Below are 18,527 nucleotides of genomic sequence, written 5' to 3'. Positions count from 1 at the left end.
GGAAACTGATGCCTGAGAGCAGAAGAATTTTGTGCCGTAGCCAATTTGACAGTTGTTGAGGGAGTGGAGGGTTATATTCATCACTTCTCCATCCACCTGGACCATCAGATCGTATCCCAGGATTAAAGCCCACTCCATCAGGCTTTACTTGAGTGCTTTATTGATTATAGCGGATAAAACAATCACACCTCTGGTAATAAAGCGATGGCTCTTTTAATGGTATTAATAGATAACGGGCTCTACAATAGAGAATGAGGGGTGTGGGGAAATTTTAGACCTCATTTAGATTTGATGAATGATAAGCTGCAGCATGAGCATTACAGCTGGAGGGTTGATTATTTCAGTCTTTATAAGATGAAATGATTGGTGAATTGTCTCTTTTTAACACTTTGGTTCACTTTACCTCCAATAGCTTTGATACAGCTAACCCCTACCTATTTCGAAATTATATGGTAAAAAGTCTGACAATGAGGGGGAATAATCAGTTTTTTCCATTCATCTGCAAATCTAATAAGCTACTTTATATGTTGCCTTTTAAGAGCAATATCTTTAAACCAAAAGCAAATCACAGTGTTTTGAAACAAAAACAGGTAACCAGTCTGTCAGTGCGGTGTGGAATCATGTGATGTACGTTTTTAATAAGGGGTGGGCCAATGTCTTCAAGATTGGGATGAGTCCTTGGACTGGACCATCAGAATAAAATGGCTGAGTTTTGACTTCACACCCTAAAAACAGATTTGTCAATACACCCAAGAAATTGGTTGAAGTTTACCAATCTGGTTGGTAGTTATGTTTCCAATTCATCTTTTGGTTAAAACATCCTATCTAATTTGGTAGTGTTTTTCAACAATCTATATCGGTAAACAGTAGTGGAAAATCCAGGTCCAGAGAGTAAAAAACCCTGCATAGTTTACCTTCATTCTGTTCACTTAACCAGGAGATTGGCCCCCAGTCGGCGTTGGAGCTGGAAATCAGATGGTTGGAACTGACTTCGGCACAGACTTTTTACTTTCTGGACCTCTTTTTGTAAAAGGACAAACCAATACAAATTTGTCACTTTCACCAAAATGTTTGTTAACTTATATAGCATCTCTGAAAGCAAAGGCCAGGGATTGAACCACCAATCCAAGTGTAAAGTCCTACATCTAACACCACTGGCAAGGCTATCAACTCCTGGAAATTAATGCTGCTTAATACTAATGTTACAACCACAGTTGATGACATGATTAGCATACTGTACATCAGTTACCATTTTTATTAGTTGTTTGGTTAGCCAATTAAATCGGTTAATCCAAAACCAACTGCTTTTTTCAATTTCTGAACAATATAGTAGTTAGTCTAACCAATATGAGTTTAACCAACTAAATCTAATCTTAGAGTGCAGCTTTTCAGTTTATCCTGGTAATTATCTAATCATTTGGTTAATTTATGTTAGGAAGCATCTAAAAGTAAAAGTATTGCTTAATAAAAATCAACCATGGGACACAGGAGGAATATTCAAACTATAAACATGAAGCACACAAAGAAATAGGAGGCTTACATGATCTGTAGAAGAATATAATATAGTAGCACATGGTCACTAGTTATTAAATATGAACTATAAACTCCCATAAACTTGTAGTAACCTCAGAAATCCCACTGAGGTTTCTGAGCCTTCACCAATAGTTTCAGCTCTGCTGTTAAAGATAGCAATGCAGTAATTTTATATTTAATGGCACTCACTTTAGTATAAGTAATAAAAATGTTAGTTGTATCAGTGATCTAAGCAGCATGAAATGGATAGACATTTCTGTTGAGAACAGCAGCCACCATATGTTTAAAGAACATGACCAAAGTAGAAGCTTTTTTTTTTTCTTCCATCCCAAACCAAAGCCCCAATGACAAAATTCAGTGCAGCACTGGCTAAAATATGTTTACATGGTGTAGAATGATCAGTCAGCATATTTTTGGAAAACAGCAAAACAGATTTAAACTCAACTCATTAATGCAACCCATGAGGTATAAATCAGATATTTTCTTATTAAGAGCTAGCTAAGGCTAAAGGTAGATTTATGCTTGATACATACACTGGATGCACACTGCAAGGTTTGCACAAAGTACATAATTTTAGCATCCAACCTCTTCCGCACTGCCCGAATTCTCTGCACCATGCACCTAGAAGAAGTTGCAACTATTCAAAGTGCTACGTGTGGAAAAAATGGCGGACGTGCAACAGATCCCATTAATCTCTTCCAAAGCTGTTCCACACCTCCTAATTAGAGGAGATGTGGAATTAAGGCAGAGAAACTGAGGAAACTAACATACAACGAGACTACTAACCAAGGGAAAGGCAAACGGCAATCTAAGAAATATACATTAGAGCACAAAGAAAATAACACAAGAATAACTAATCAGGACGCTGATCTGAACACTTTTCTAACTATAATGAACACATAGTTCAAATTATGATGGCAAGATCAGAACATAAAGAAGCACAAGGATATGATCAAAAACACAAATGAAAGCCAAAACCCACACACCCAAGGATCCTAACCATATTGTCTAAAAGCACTATTTAGTTTCCTATTCTCCTTTGTGCTGAAGTCAGCATCCTTGCATGCAAGTTTTACATAGATATTCAAAATTAAAACTATAGTATACAATGTGCAGCATATATAATGCTGAGGATCCTCTTCATGAGTGTTGTAGCAGAGTATCTGCGTTAAGAGGCCTCTAAGACAGACTATTACAGGTAATCCTTCCTGCCCACATCCATCTGCATCTTCAACAGCGCTTGGTTAAAAACCTGTGTAATAAGAGCTAAAACAAAATGTATTTCCTTTTGGGAGGAATTAAATGATTTTGAATTAAATGTAACTGCATTTTGAGGAACTGCCATTTCACATTTTCAATGACTCAGTGTTTGCTTTGGTCTATGGAAAAATAGTTTATGCCAGGTACGTTGTGATATAATCTGAAAACCTGATGTATTTATGAATCACTGGGTTTTTCTTCAGAGACTTGCCCTTAGCTGCCCAGTAACCATCTGTGGAAGTGAAAAAATGTCTGAGTTGATTAAATCTGTTTTATGGTGAGAGGCGATAAATTCAGTTTCCTCCTTCATGTGTTTCTATGCTATACAAGGCTTATCAAACTGCTTGTATGAAGACAGGATGCAATCTTTTAAAGGTTTGTTTCTACATGGAATAGTTTCCTTTTTGTTCAGGCTCTTGTTTTAACTAAACAGGTGAAACAGGTGAATGCTTCTCTCCAAACAGAGAGATTCAAATTCAAATAGCTGGATCCCTGCATGCTGGAAGATGCAGTGAAAGAGATTTAGATGTGTGTTTGTTTGTGGCTGTGATGAAAGCAAAAAGCCCCCAGTAACCTAAGCATGCCTCAGTGCTCAGTCAGTGCTCTCATTCCCTTCACCGTCCAGCACTGATCCTGGATATATGCTCGTACCAAGGACTTAGCACCCTCTGTCACCTCAAACCTGCCCCTTCCACAAATACAGGCCAGACCATAGCTCCCTTGTTCTCAATAAAGCTCCCTATTGTAGGCGTGCATGGTTTTAAATAGTCATGCAGCTCTGTCATAAATTGATTTTTTTTATTTAAAAACAGAAATCTTGGAATGGATGAACTTATCATTAACAGTTAATATCAAATAGGTAATATCAACAGCTTTGGCCAAAAGAAAACATTTCTTTTTTTTTTCTGCCAACATTGTTCATGAATTTGTTTTTTAAAATTAACCTATCTTTTCATAAATATCTGTTGTCAAAGCAGGTTTTTTCATTGCATCTTAGAAAAAAAAATCAACTCCACATTTATTGGATCCAGAGTGATTGTGTCCTCTTTATAGAGTTTTACAATCAGTGAACCTTCACAACGTCAAGGCATGGCTAAGCTAGCATCAGGGAGCTAACATCAGGGAAGTCAATTTAACAGCTAGATCTGGATGTCATGCTAAGGATTATATGCAAAATCCGAAAGGTGGAGTTTCTCACAGTATTTCCAGTAGCTTGAATATAACTGCCCGCTGTTGATGCATCAATACTTTTATTAGCTGTAGAAGCAGTCAGATGGCTGCTTTTATAATGTTTTTTTTTTACTTGCTTTTATTCTGATGTCTGGTTGCAAGCACCTTAAATAGAGGCAGGAGCAGGTGGATCAGATGAGCTGTAATGAGAAAGCAGGCAGAGTTAGACAGGTGAATGAAATGAGCAATTAAGCCAGTCATCAGTGCCAAGATCATGACAGACACAGTTTTTTTAAAACTGCACAATCCAAGTTGTTGTGAAATTGAGGTGACCATTAATGAATTTAACCCAACATAATTTTTATAAATCATTTAAAAAGAAGAGCTTGCACAAACCAATTTAAATTATATTCCAAGTCTGCCAAGATGATTGTGCTGATATTCAATAAGGATTTTGCAAAATAGGCTTGTCCCATTGTGGGACAATAAATGGATTATATATATATGTATATGTATATATATATCATCTTTGCAATGGATTTTGGATTTTTTTATGATGTAAGTGGATAAAAGATCTGGCACAAAATCAGAGATGGATTTAAAAAACAAAAACATAAATATTTGCTGATTTTTAAGTCCAGACTAACCTCCGCACCACAGCCCACACCGAGGGTGATAACCAGCTGGCTGAAGAGTTTAGCTGCTATCTGAAGTGAGATAACCTGGTATCTTTTTACTCCTCCTACCTCTAGCCGACGACAGACCTACTGGAACAACATTCCACTTCTAATAAATGACATTTAAAAGTTTAATCAGCTCCAAAGACGCCTGTTAGCGAACAAGAGGGTCATGTCTGAGTGGCTAATGGTGCTGGCACCACTGCAGTCTGAGTGTGGATGGAAACCAAGAAAGCTGGAGGGCTATCAGGTGAGTCTGGAGTGATTGACGAAGGTGCTGGCCAAGCTGCTGTTCACTGTTGTTGGCAGGTAGCTTGTAGAATCCCAACAAAATACATAGAATTCTTAAATAATAGAATTTTTGCCTGATCAGCAAATACTAATACATTTTCTTGTGCACTTCTATATTGTATTGATAAAAGAGCCAAAGGTCTTCTTGATTTAGGTTATTTTCACCTCTTTTTCATTAGATCTAGGTCTATATCAGCACTACTGAAATGTTGGTGCAAATCAAAGAGAACGAGATTAAGAACTTTTTAAGCATATGTCATATGTCATAAGCATATGTCTTATCTATGCCGTGCTACAATGTCGGATTCAGAAAAAGATGTAGAAATTTCTGAGAGGTCGGACACAGGTGAGAGCGTATCGAGAGATGGAGGCGGAGACCAACAAGACCTCCCTCATCCTTGGCCCTATCTCAAAGAATTTTTCAAAATAGTCCAAAAATGTAGCTTTCAATTCCTTTTTTTAAAGGTTACTTTATACTTTTATACTTTAAGCAGTTTTTGGAGCATATATTTTTTCACTTTTACTTGAGTAAAGAGGTCAACTTTTACCAGTGTTTTTTAAACTGCAGTATCTATACTTCTACTTAAGTAACAAGTGTGTGTACTTTTGACACCACTGGGTAAAACTGCCTGATTAGCTATATAATATTGGGAAAATCTACAACAGCTTTGGAAGTAAATGAGCTATTTCATTTTTAGTTTTATTGAACTATGGCCATGGTTGTGTGACCAGGTTGCAGCTGCTGAAGCAAACCTTTAGAAAATACCCAACTGCCGAGATCAGGGATGAAATCTTCAAACAAACCGAATTCATATATGCATATGACTGTATACAGTCATATTAAATAAATTTGAAAGTTATGGAGGGCTAATTTAATTCAATAACTTAATTCACTGAGTGAAACACAATATACAAATTAGATACACAAGAATTTATAATTTCAAGTCTTTATTTCTGTTAATAAGATGATTTTCTCTTTACAAAATGTGAAAAAAATGTTCTTCTATCTGACAAACAAGCCTCAATAAAATCAAATTATAATCTTTTGAATAGGACTCTATATGAGTATGCTTTTATTAATGCACTTAGGAAGATGTGAATAAGTATATGACTTTTTTGTAAGGTATTTTATTGCAATAATGACACAGTAATGGAAAGCTATTTTCCATTGGGGATAAACTATGTATGGGCCTACTCTCATTTCATTTCTAAATTAGATTACAGCCAGGACCCATTTGATCCTCATAACCTCCACTGCACCCCTCACCCATCTATGACTCCATGGCAGTGTTTTGATATCACAGCGATGGTTTAGTATTTCTTGGCATCCTAAGCTTGCTTTAACCTACCTGTGCCCTCTGTGTGCTCCATTCCCCCTGAGGGCAGATATTATGCGCTTGAAAGCCAAGGCTCAACACAATCATCACATATGACAATAAACAAAAGATTATTGCTGTAGGTATGACTACAAGTTTAAACTAACAAAAAAAATGAAATCAAAAACTGTTTCAATGTGGTTTGCTGTGAAAAGAATAGGAAACATGTTTAAATGTATTTACCTAACTAATGTATTGATGTCTAATCAATTGTTTTTCTATTTGCAATTTAACATACTGACAGTATTTATGAAATTACTGAATTGAAAAAAAATACAAAGAAAATTTTGCATTTTTGCAAGTTGTCTAAGGCTGATGTTAAATTATTCTAAGTCTAAATGATCCCCAATATGTGCTGCTAATTTTTGGGGCCAATTCTTAAGGTGGATATTTTTTTTCTTCCTACTTTTGATTAAAATGACACAATAATAAGAAATGTAAGACATCTTGGTGTAAAAAAACAGACATTTATTAACAAATGAAAAAAAAAACACATTAATAGCAGATGGAGAGAGAGGCAACTAATGCACCTCACTTAATCTTAAGGCATGGCTGCTGAATGCACTAATGACTCGGCCAATGCATGCACATACCTGCAGATGCCAAATAAGAGAGAGAAAGAGGGGGAAGAAAAGCACCAAAGGTCTCTGTAGGGTCAAACACTGGGCAGCTGCACCCTGTAAATTAATTTTAAATTATCAAAGAAAATCGCCGGTTTTGGTCGGTACTCATGATTTTTGTTAAAAGCAAAGGTTTGTTCTTCTCAACCGTCCCACTGAACAGGCATGGTTGAACAGACAGTCTTTTTCTGATTGTAAAGTTATGTTCTTTCAGCAGAGGCAAGAGCTTTGGTTTAGGTTAACCTGCTTGGACAGCTAGACCTAAATTCTGCAACAGTCGTTTGTGCATCCTAAAATATTAACTTTTTTCCTGTAGAATGAAACTGAGTCAAATTCTTGAAACCTCTTCAAATCCATTACCTCATTTTTTGCTCTGAATGCATCTGGCAGTTTTTTTTACATTTCAGAATAATGCTCACTCTCACTTAAAATATAAGGAGCATCAAACTGGAAAGATGTTGCATAACATTAGGATGCTCTTATCAGGTCTACTTTGTGTGAAACAACTAAAAGGTAAGAATAGATATTGGGGGTCACATGTACCTCTTTCAAGAAATTGCATTTTTTTTTCAAATTAAAAGAAATATCCATTGCTTTAAATATGTTAGGAAACACACTAAGACTAAATGGCCTATTTTTGGTTCCCATGACTGTAAGTGGTGTGTGTGTCTGTGGGGCTCATCCGTCCGGCATTTGAACCCTAGATGTGCATGTGCATATTTTGTTGTGTAGGAAATAAAAAAAAACAACAACAAAGAAATGGACGAATGCTCTGACATCACATTGACGCAAACACAAAGAGTACAGTCTTATGCATGTAAGCGTGCGTGTGTGCGTGTAAATAAAGCTTCATCTGCAGGCTGTCATTCTGAGCCACTCCCGCAGTTAATCTGTCTCGATTGTATTTAAGCGTGAGCACAATATGCTGAATGGTGCCCCGTAATATAAGACATTTTAACCTTGTATATGGACAGAGAAAGCTCTCTAAAAAGGGATGGCCAATCTGGTACAGAGGTATCTGCTCGTTTTTTAAACTAAATATTCTTAGATGATTTGTTTCACTCCCACAAATATGAACACGTGAGTATTGTTTTATCTGAGGACAACAATCTACAATAACTTGTTGAAAAATTACATAGAATCTCTACTTTAATTTGATATATAGTGATATTCCTTACTTTATGTTTAAATGACTGATTTTTTTTTTGGTCAGTTTAGAAAAAAAATAAAAAATCTGATCAGTGTGTTTTCCTGTTGAATAGAGGTGTAAACCCATATTATATTCCTGCCACTGGTATGTTTCCCCATGGTTGGTCTGCTTAATGTTTATTAATTTTCCTGTAAGCTTTTGAATTCGATGTTATTGTGATCTGACCAATTGATTGTCTTCCTCATTGTGCCCCCTCCCCCTCTTGCTGTTCATGTGGCTGTTGGTTGACAGCCATGTCTTGGTAAGTTCAGATAATGAAGCCTGAGCGAAAATTCAACTGGATAAACTGGATTGTCATTACTAATCCAATCCAATCACAGGCTCATCTGTCTTCAAAGCAAGCCAATCAGCATCTGACCACACCTCCACGTAGTTCAGTCAGTATTCTAAAACCAGTTTAAAAGACATTTTAATCATAACTCAGCCTGCTACCCAACAAAACGTCTGCTAAATTGGCCTGCAATGTTGGACTTCGACTAGATGTCCTTGATTCAACCCTCCTTCACGCCCTTCTCCACCTCCATCACAAGCTCTATCTGTGCCCTTCTTCACTCTGCTGTTGCCCTTGTTCCATGAGATGATTCCTCTAGTTTACTGTATTCACAAGGCATCCCCAGCCGGTCTGGGATAGGACCGCCATGATGAGTGTGGTTCTTCCAGAGATTTCTTCCCACTATCGCTCCATGCTTGCTCAACTTGGAGCTTCATATGAACCTTAGCCTTATTCCAACAGCCACCCATCTCCATTCTATCTCTGCTCAACCACAGGTTTCAGATCTGGGGGTATTCATCATCATTCTCATTCATCTGCTCACACCTGTGATAAAAGTACATTTAAGCACTGATGTTATCTGCTGAGGTCTGAGCGCCAAAGATTTAAATATTGTATCAAGTAAATTCTTCTAGATGCCTTTTTTTTTAGTGTCAGTTTGTCAGGTTGAAATAACTTTTAACACATCCTAATAAAAGGTTCCATTCTTTTGATATTTCATAACCAAAAATATCTAAAAAATTACAATTTGTATATTTTCATGGGAATGTTGTAGAAATCCAAATTTGTTTATCTAATTTTATTGCCAACTAAGACCCCTGATTTCATATTTGTTGCCCGGGGTTGTAGGACCTGGCCTTGGCTGCCCCCTTCTTTCTGTCAGTATGTGTATATTTGTGCACGTGTGAGCGCACAGTGTAATATTTCACTCTCTCCCCGCCGGGATTAGACCATTCATCTCTCGAAGCCCCTGCGTAGGTGTCTCACATAGTGCTAATGAGGAGAGGATGGAACAAGAGTGAGCCTGTGAGTCAGAAGGGGAAGAAGTAAAAATAGATTTTTTTTTTCCTTTGGGCAGCAGAGACTGCAATCAATTACAAAAAAAAGTATTGATGAATGAGGAAGTCTTATTCCTGGAGTGATGGGTGCAGGAGAGGACTGGATTAGTGCATGTAAAGCTACAGAGAAAGAGTTTATTTTCTTATTCTCTCTGCATAAAACAAATTGATTTATACCAGCTGGGGTCACTGATCACAGCTGGTTCATACTGCACATTATAACAGCAGACATCAAACAGACCCGGCGAAGTCTGCAGAGCTGCACAATGGGGGCATTTCTGGCCTTTTCTAACTGTAGGAGTGTTTCCTGTGCCTGTATGTGCGTTGTTCAGCAGAGCAGATATCTCCCCACTTTCCCCAGTTACTCAAACAAGAGGATGGCTGCTAGGCAACCAAGCCACATCACATCACATCAGGCAGAGAGAGCGAGCGAGAGACACAGACCAACAAAGAGGAAGAGAGAGTGAGAAGGAAAGCGGAGGGAGGTTGGAGGCATAAGATTGTGCTTGCAGGATTACATAAGCCAGCAGCCCAAGTCACATCCCTCGTATTAATATGGCGAGGCACTCGGAAGTGATGTTCATTAGTTACAAGTGACAAGGCAGGTGAAGACCTAGCATCCAGCGGCAATTTTTTTTTTTTTTTTTTTTAACAGGGTTTGTTTATAACAGAAATAATGGTGGACAGATCAGTCAAAGTGTAGAATAAAATTCAAATATAAATATTCACTGGGGACAATATATGCATATTCAACATTGTGAGATGATATTTTCACATGTGGATGTAATTTCTATATACTACAGTGCAAGTAGAAAGTATTCACACCCCTTCCCTTTGTTCACATTTAAGATTTATTCTGAAACAATTTTAAGAATCAATTTATTGTGATAAATATTCATAGCTCATAACTGCAAAGTGAAAACATGTTCTTAACTTTATTTAAGTTTGATAAATAAGTAGATAGTATATAGGGAAGCAAAAATGTTTTAGTTTATTGCCCTCCTTTGAATAAGGTATACAATTACCCTGTCTTAGAGCAGATAGGATTATGAAACCACATTATTTTTAGCTTAGTGCAAAAATAATGCCGGATATTTTTTTCCCCTACTTACTTCAAATTTTGAAGTGTATTTTCTAAAAATACTAAGCGTTTATATATTTTGTTAGCTTCTGTGGGATAAAGCTTTATACATTTTAAAAGGGGCCTATACATGTACTATGACAATAACAAACAGCAAAAAAAACCCAAAAACAAATCAGAATCAGAAATACTTTAATAATCCCAGAGGGAAATACCTTAAAGAAAAAAGAAAAACCTATATATTGGTACTTAGTGTTTTTCTTGTATTTTTTAGCCTGATTTATTTATTTATTTTTGCTGTGGCACAATCAGCATATTAACATTAGAAACTTGAGCGATGGTGAATGTGGTATGGTATGTATCATATACCGTATACAGCTTTCTCTCCCTATCATTAAGAGCCTAGAAATAGCTCTTGCGTCACAAGTATCAGAATTAGTAAGGTTAAGTACTAAGGTATCATCAACTTGGCTGAGAATCAGAATGCTTCTGCAGCTTTAAAGGTATAGTGGAGGATTTTCGTGAATTCTTAAAAAAGAGACGCCCTCTTCACTTAAAAAAAAAAATGCACATGCACAACCCTTTACCCGCTCCTGAGAGGTATGGCCTAATAAACGTGTGCGAGACCATGCACAAGCCCATTTCTCCTTGTGCACGCTCTGCTTAAAAGTTGCTGTTTGCATCGCTCATACAAGTTTACTTTTCAAAAGAAGATTTAAAATTTTTCCACTGTCAGACTCACCACCGGTAAGTGAAAATGGTGACGGGCACGGCATGACTTAAACATATCACCAGAATGATTGACAATTAGGAGGACCACTTATTTTGATGATCCACCCGGAAAAAGAACATCCTCCATACCTTTAACTCCTGCATCAGTGAACACCAACATTTTTGTATTCTGAGCTCTACTTGTATGTTCTGAAAAGAAGACGCACAAAACTTTTAGCCGTCAAGCGCTGTCAGTACCCGATCTGTACCAGTAGCACGATCTGTACCATCAGCTCATTTGTGCATGCGCAATCAGATATACATCCAAGTCGCCCTCGATTTTACACTGTAAAAAAAGACCTAAACTAAGTTTTTCCCTCCTAAAAATAGTAAGCTTATTAAACTATAATATGTTAAAAGTTTATAATGTATTTCCAGAGAAAATAAATGACTTAAAATGCTTTCTGTTTTATCACTCGTCTGTGCCCGATCTATACCCGGAAACGGGATCCTACGCTACTTCTGGGAGCTAACTTTATCATTTTTGGATTTAAACATAAATCTAGTCTTTTTGAGTTGTATTTTTTCCTTTTGTGTTAACCTTATGGTACATGGTAATCTAAAGAAAGAAACAACTAAAACAGCTGCCAGCAACTGTTGGCCACTCGGACTGATCTCCCGGCCTCGGCTCGATATCACTACAGCTGGCCCACACAGGCTCCTAACAGCTTACTTTCGGTTCCTCCTGCACCGACTTCAGCTTGGGTTCCATCCTCTGTGACACCTGTTGATCCATGCGATGCTGCAGGGGTTTGTGGCTCCGCAGCGCCTTCGCTCCATCTGCCTCTGCACAAGGCTCCGTGTTTTCCTCCAGCACATTCTTCAGCAGCCAGCTCGCTCAGCATTCAACTCACCGACACTCATTCTCTTCAGGTAAGATTTTTTTTCCAAGTCTCTCATGTTTTCTTCAATACTCGCCTCAAATCTTTCAAATCTCTCAAACAGGAGCAACATTAATTCTCAAGCACGTGCATGTCTAGCCCACAGCTTCAAATCGTTAATTAGGCCAAATCCTCTGATCCTTGCTTTTCAGGATCTTCAGCCAGATTTTCTACCACTTTCCACTGTTATCTGCTCTAGGGCTGAATTATCAGCAGATTGCGCTCTACTTTTGATGAATTAATCAAAGTCCATTTTGTATCATTCCTACGTCTCTTTCAGTCCATTTTGATTTCAACTACAATTTATGCTTTGTCACATCCATTCCAATTTTAAGCTAACTGATTCTCCGTATCTCTGCAAGTTAAGTCAAATACTTCTCTTTGGTTAAAATGTGAAGTGATTGTAGTTGTTTATAAAGCAAAGTTAAGTTTTTACAATATTGTAATTTACTTGAATTAAGTAGTTTACTGCTGTGGTCTAAAGGCATTAAAACCGTCCTCGCTTAGTAAATCAGGAAAACAATTGTTGATTACTTTCAAAGCATCATCCATTAAAGTAAAAAATAAAAAGTATTTGACTCACATGAATGTGTCACTAAATCTTTTGTAATTTAATCAGATCTAGAAAACTTTGTGCTGGACCTAATCAAACCGTGAATTAAATAAATATTTGCGACAATGACGTCAAAGATTGCAATTTAGGCTTTCGCTTAGACTTTTGTATATCGTGTAGCATACAATCCAAATCTTCACACCCCTTCGCTTCTCGCATGGATTGGGTGAAATTTCAAGCAGAAGTCTCGGTACTCTAGATAATGACAGTCTTCAGTTTAAAAAGGCATCTTAGTTTATGTTCTCCTGTTATGGCTGTCGCCGTCATATTTGTGTTTTCCCTTTATTTTCCCTCTTTCTCACCTCTACTAAGTAGGCTGCATGGCCCTGTGGAAAGTCCCATCCATTGGCTCCCTCAGTTCCACCTTCAACCAATGGCTCATCACCACCTGCAATCACCTCCTGCTCATAAGGAGACCTCACCTGTTGATTGAGGCAGCTTGTCACAGCCATTGACTTGTGTGCCTTGTGTGAACCAAACATTGTTGGTTAGCAGCTGCTTGTTTAGTGGAGTAGCTCTCTTATCTTTTGGTTACCCATTGGGGGGTTGTACTTAGTAGCTTGTGTCAAGTATTTTGTTGTGTTTGGCTTATGTGCAATCTTTACTAGCTTGATGCTAGAAAGAGGGTGGAGGTAGGGCCAGAGTCTGGACTGATTGCACCACTGAGTATTTTCTTTGTTAGTTACATTAGGTGTAGTGGGTGCTGTGCTCTCTGTGTTTTTTCGTAAGAATCCCCTTTTGGTTTAAATCTGTAGTTAGGCACAATCCTCCTTTTGAGGATCTCTTTTATTTAACTTTGTTATTTTCACAGCACCCTCACCCACCTCCTTTTGTTTGTTTATTGCTTGCACCTCGTTATCAAATAAATCATTTTATAAGAACTTACGGGTTTCTGCCTATATGTTTATATAGACATACAGGGGGCCCTAACATCTCTGTCAGCGTAATTGAGCTCAAAATATATCAATCCCCTAACAGGCACTAGACATCTGTCAATCAACATCCTGAGTCAGGGTGGAATCTCGTCAATTACGGATTTTAAGATGAATCAACCATGTTTGCTGTTGTTTCATGTTTAATGCGTGCAAATTGAAATAATGCTTCATTTGGCCGTTTCCTTGTTGAAAGTACTGCGTCTGTCATTTGGTTGGTGATTACGGGGCCCATTGTCTTTAATTCATCTCTGCTTCTAGTATCATTGATGATCATTACCATGCAATGCATTATTGCCATGCGGACATTACCACAGCGCATCGTTTCTATCTTCAACTCTGCACCACGTTACAGCAGGCGCATCACGGTGGGTGCATCATGGCGCCCAGGGCTAGCGTCCTCAACCCATCTTGATGCTCGCTTCGAGCCCTCAGCACATCACATACTTACCAGATATTCTCTAAAAGAATAATGAAATTGTATTCCACTTGTGCTTTTTGGCATTAGAACCATTTTAGCCATTTTAAAATACAAGCAAGCACAAAAAACTGCAAAAGAAAGAATAACAAGACATGAAATTATATTATAAAATATTTATTTTTCCTAGTTTTTACAAAAGTTTTGGTTAGAATTAGCTTGATTACATCTTGTCAGGTGAAGTTTCAATTACAACCCTTGTAATAAATACGTGTCTAAACAGGGTTACTTAGCCTGAAAATGTCACTTCTGATGATAAAGGTTAATGCCATTTTGTTCATTAAGCCAAATAAATTGTATACACCCAGCAGATTGATTGAAAATTATGCTACAAGAATAACATGTTGAAACTTAATATGTGATCAAATTGAACAATCAATGAAGAAACTAAGGTGTAGGAATTGTGTTTTGCAGGTTTTATAATTAAGCTAATTGATTTTTCCACATATAGATCACACAATAGCTGGTAATAAGGGTATTTGCAGTAAATAAATAAAATAATAGGTTAAAGTTTCCATTATTAGAAACAAACAAAACAAAACACCAAAAACAGTAATGTGCCTAAAAACAAACTTAGATTTAAATGGAGAATAGTTTTTTTCTTTCTGAGTGTTATATAACTTATCGAAACGCTAAATACTTTGCACAAAACTAAGCCAAGCTCTTCAGAGCTCTCTGGGGATGATTGTGAAGGGCCTGATTGGGCAGGACGCCTCCAGTTCGAGGGCCGTCAAGAAGCAGTCTGGAGCCTGGCTGGAGTTGCGAGCCTGCAGAGCCTCGCCCAGGCCGCTCCACGCCTCGTGGGAGGTGCTGTGGACCTGAACCGCATCACGCAGCACTTTCTCACCCAGGTGAACACGACCAGTTTTCACCAGCAGGCGACCCTAAATAGAAAGAGGTGAGATGCAGAACATATCATTTCCATCTCAATGCTTCATAGGTGGTCAGATGATTTTTTTTCCTGGACTGCTTTGTTTGTTTTGTTCAAAAGTATCTTGATTTAGGATGTCCAAAGCAAATAAAATGTCACTCTAATCTGTCCAAAAAACGATTAAAATCTACAGGTAATGGTCTCGCCTATGTTATCTCCTGCAAACTTTAGTTGGGCCTTAATGCTTTTTTCAGGGAGAAAATGATTCCTCCTTAAACACCTCTCAGGAAAGTTTAATGTCTTTGGATGTAAATCTTCTGCTCGCTTGGTGATCGTTCAGCTATTTTAACAGCAATACAAAAGCTTGCTCTAGATACCTTGGAGACCTATCTTTAGCATTTTTATCCCTTTACCTAAAGCTAACCTTGCTAAAATGGCCAGAACCCTGCTAAAATGGTCATATATTGTTGAATTTCCTCCACTTGTAGAGTATTTCACATACAACTGAAAGTTGAACCTCACATTCTTTGGGAATTCTTTAAATCCCCTGCTATTTTTCTTTCTGGAAAACATATTATTATCACTATATTTACTACAATAGTCAGGAGCACATTGAACTAATGTCTAAGTTTTAATCACAGTGGAGAGTAAAAGTATTTGAATAATTTAAAATTGTTGTAATATGCCTAAGGTGAGTAGAAAACGTACTGAACGAGTAGAAGTTTTCTTCAATCTAATGACTTCTATAGTTCACTGACACAGACCTGCAAGCAACCTTACATAAAAAGCAAATTAAGCAAAATAGTCCCGCAATACGGATAAAAAAAAGTAATTATGCAAAAAAATATTGAGTGTATGTAAAGAAAACAATGTACTAATAATGTACAGAAGAGCAAGGACCCAGCAGATTTCTGGGAATACTTAGAAAGGGTTCACGTTTCTATGTACTAAATAAATAATAAGTAATATCAGCTGGTTAAATATTGACTTACTTAAAACACCAAAGAAAGAAAAGAAATGAGACTTTGGTCTGATTGATAAAAGCAAAGAAACCTAAACTAAAAAATTCTGCATTTAGTAAAACATACAGATGACAATGGATTCTGCCATATTTCTAAACGCTAGGATGTTCCACAAACCTAAACGGAGTAAAAATCAACTATTTATTTGAAATACTGTGAAGTATTAGAAGAAATAATAAGAATAGACAAATTAATGTCTTAAGGGGCCAAAGTTTGGAAAACCCAAAAAACACCGGCTTTTCAGCAGGAACCACATAGTGTAAGCTGTCTTAAAGAATTGTGCACAGGCAGACTACATATTGAATTCAAAATAAATAAATAAAAGTATCACTAAATATTCTTGCCCTAGTGGCCTTCACTGGAAAGTTCAACGCCTTAAAATTAGGACTGTAGCCTAGAACATCTGGACTGAGGTATATAGGTCAATCACATGCTCGCAGTGACCAACTCATTATGATCAGAATCTAAAGAAAAGTTAAATAAGACTGGATCGCCAAGTCCTAAACACACAGGAGAGAAAACCCTCAATGGGTTTCAGAAGAATAAACGAAAACATGCTGGACTGTCACAATAGCCTTGATTGGATCTAATTACAAATCTAGAGAAAAGAAACCGCGCATACGAGTTTACAGAGTGGAAAGTCCCAGAACTAGCTGAAATAGCTGAAAAATCCTTCCTGAGCAATATATGTAACCAGGTTCGCTGTACAAGAAGAGCTAATTTAATACTGATTTAATATGTCTCTCTCATTCCAATTATTTAATGGAGGAGTGGATCATTCTGGTGATATGTTTACATAAGGCCATCCTACGTGCTCGTCAAGTTAGCTATCTTTTTGTGCTCATGTGCACTTTCAGGCATATATGTGTGAGCTACAGTTTCAGTCGGTCATTGAAGCTCGCCTCGTTTTTGGAAATAGCTGAGGGTTGTAAGACAAAAAGTGTATGAGAAGAAGAGAAAGACCTGAGAGGAGAGAAACAAGACCAGAGTGTTTTTGGGAGATTCTTTCACGCAATGGCGTATAGTGAAAGCACAGGTTGGGCCTCCCACTGATGCCTCGGTTGCAAAGTTTCTACTCAACAGGTAAGGTTTGGCATGCTATTTGCAGAAAACAATTTCACATCACCGCTAGTAAAATGAGGGGAAAGGGGATCGTGCATGCTCTCTCACGCGTTTAACAGGTGTTCCCACTTGGGAGTGGGTACAGGGCTGTGCATGTGAATTTTTCTTTTAAAGTGGAGAGGGCGGGTCTTTTAAAGAAATTCACAAAAATCCTAAAAAATACCTTTAAATTTCTTTAATTTCTTTGATAAGTTGGTGTATTATAGAAAGACACAGGCTCTGCGGGTGTCCTATTTTATCACATGACTATATTTATCTAATACAAAACATATTAAGAAATGAAAGTGCAAATGAAAAGAGAGAATGTTGACCTGGTCTAATTCTCAGGAAACAAAAATGAGCAGTGCTTTACCACATAGCCTCCAATATATTTGTATTTCAAATATCTGTCATTGAAAGATTTTTATCTGATAAAAACCTCAAGTCAGCAGATGGTGGCTTTAAAAAGAGTAAAGCGTGGATTATAATGTTGTGAGTCGTTTAGGATAAAAAAAAAATGAAAACAAAAACTACGCTGCAATAACAAAGGTCACATTCAGCTGAGATTGAACAACTAAAGGGAGAAAATCCACAGATGATGAGATTTAGAGGAAACCTCAGCAGATACAATGCTTGTTGTTGATAAAAAACACAGCTGTGGGTTTAGGTTTAGAAAGAGGTCCGCTGCAGAAAAACATTTTTAATCAATGGGTACATGGTTCTGCATAGATTCATGTAAGCCAGACTGCTTTAAATGATTTGGTTTGTACAAAATCATATTTATCATCTGACCCAAGCAATTACCTCCCTATTTCCTGCACACACATCAGCATTCCTGCTGTGGATGTGCACAGTGTCTTTGCACTACAGAACTCTTTCACCCTGTATGAAGACACCTTCTCTTTTCATCCACCCAGTTTATTAAATAATGGAGTTTGATTGCAGCAAATTTAACCTTTCTGGGTGAAGGCATTGAAGCTGCAATGCTTAGAGTATTCATCAAGTAGAGCTCTTTCCTTAAATCATAACATAAGATATGTGCTTATATTGGGAGCAATAGTCTACCAAATACTATCCTGATTCAAAATTATTTTCCAAGTGCTGTCCTGGAACAACTCTGCTGGATGTCATGCATGTCACTGCCTTTCATTGGTTCAAAGCACATACATTTTCGAGGCTAATGCATCCATCTGGCTTATTTAAAGCCATTCTTTGATTTAAAAAGGTTAGAAAAAGAGAAAGGATAGAGTGACAGTTGTGTAGACAGAAATGACTTGTTAATATAAGAGAGGAGAATGGACAAACAGGTCC

General features: G+C 37.4%; 1 protein-coding gene across 2 annotated transcripts in view; it reads right to left on the bottom strand.

Moving 5' to 3' along the window:
* Nucleotides 1–14,323: 14,323 nt before the first annotated feature.
* ttc7a (tetratricopeptide repeat domain 7A) overlaps nucleotides 14,324–18,527 on the bottom strand; it is a 71,509-nt gene continuing 67,305 nt past the window's right edge. For both annotated transcript variants that reach the window (XM_038299489.1, XM_038299491.1), the window contains one exon: nucleotides 14,324–15,106. In XM_038299489.1, the coding sequence (XP_038155417.1) occupies nucleotides 14,888–15,106 (219 nt within the window). In that variant the 3' untranslated portion in view covers nucleotides 14,324–14,887. The remainder of the gene's footprint in view (nucleotides 15,107–18,527) is intronic.

Source organism: Cyprinodon tularosa, unplaced genomic scaffold (assembly GCF_016077235.1).
Source record: "Cyprinodon tularosa strain WSP-4 unplaced genomic scaffold, ASM1607723v1 ctg43, whole genome shotgun sequence".
Classification (NCBI taxonomy): domain Eukaryota; kingdom Metazoa; phylum Chordata; class Actinopteri; order Cyprinodontiformes; family Cyprinodontidae; genus Cyprinodon; species Cyprinodon tularosa.
This window is presented reverse-complemented; position numbering and strand designations above follow the sequence as displayed.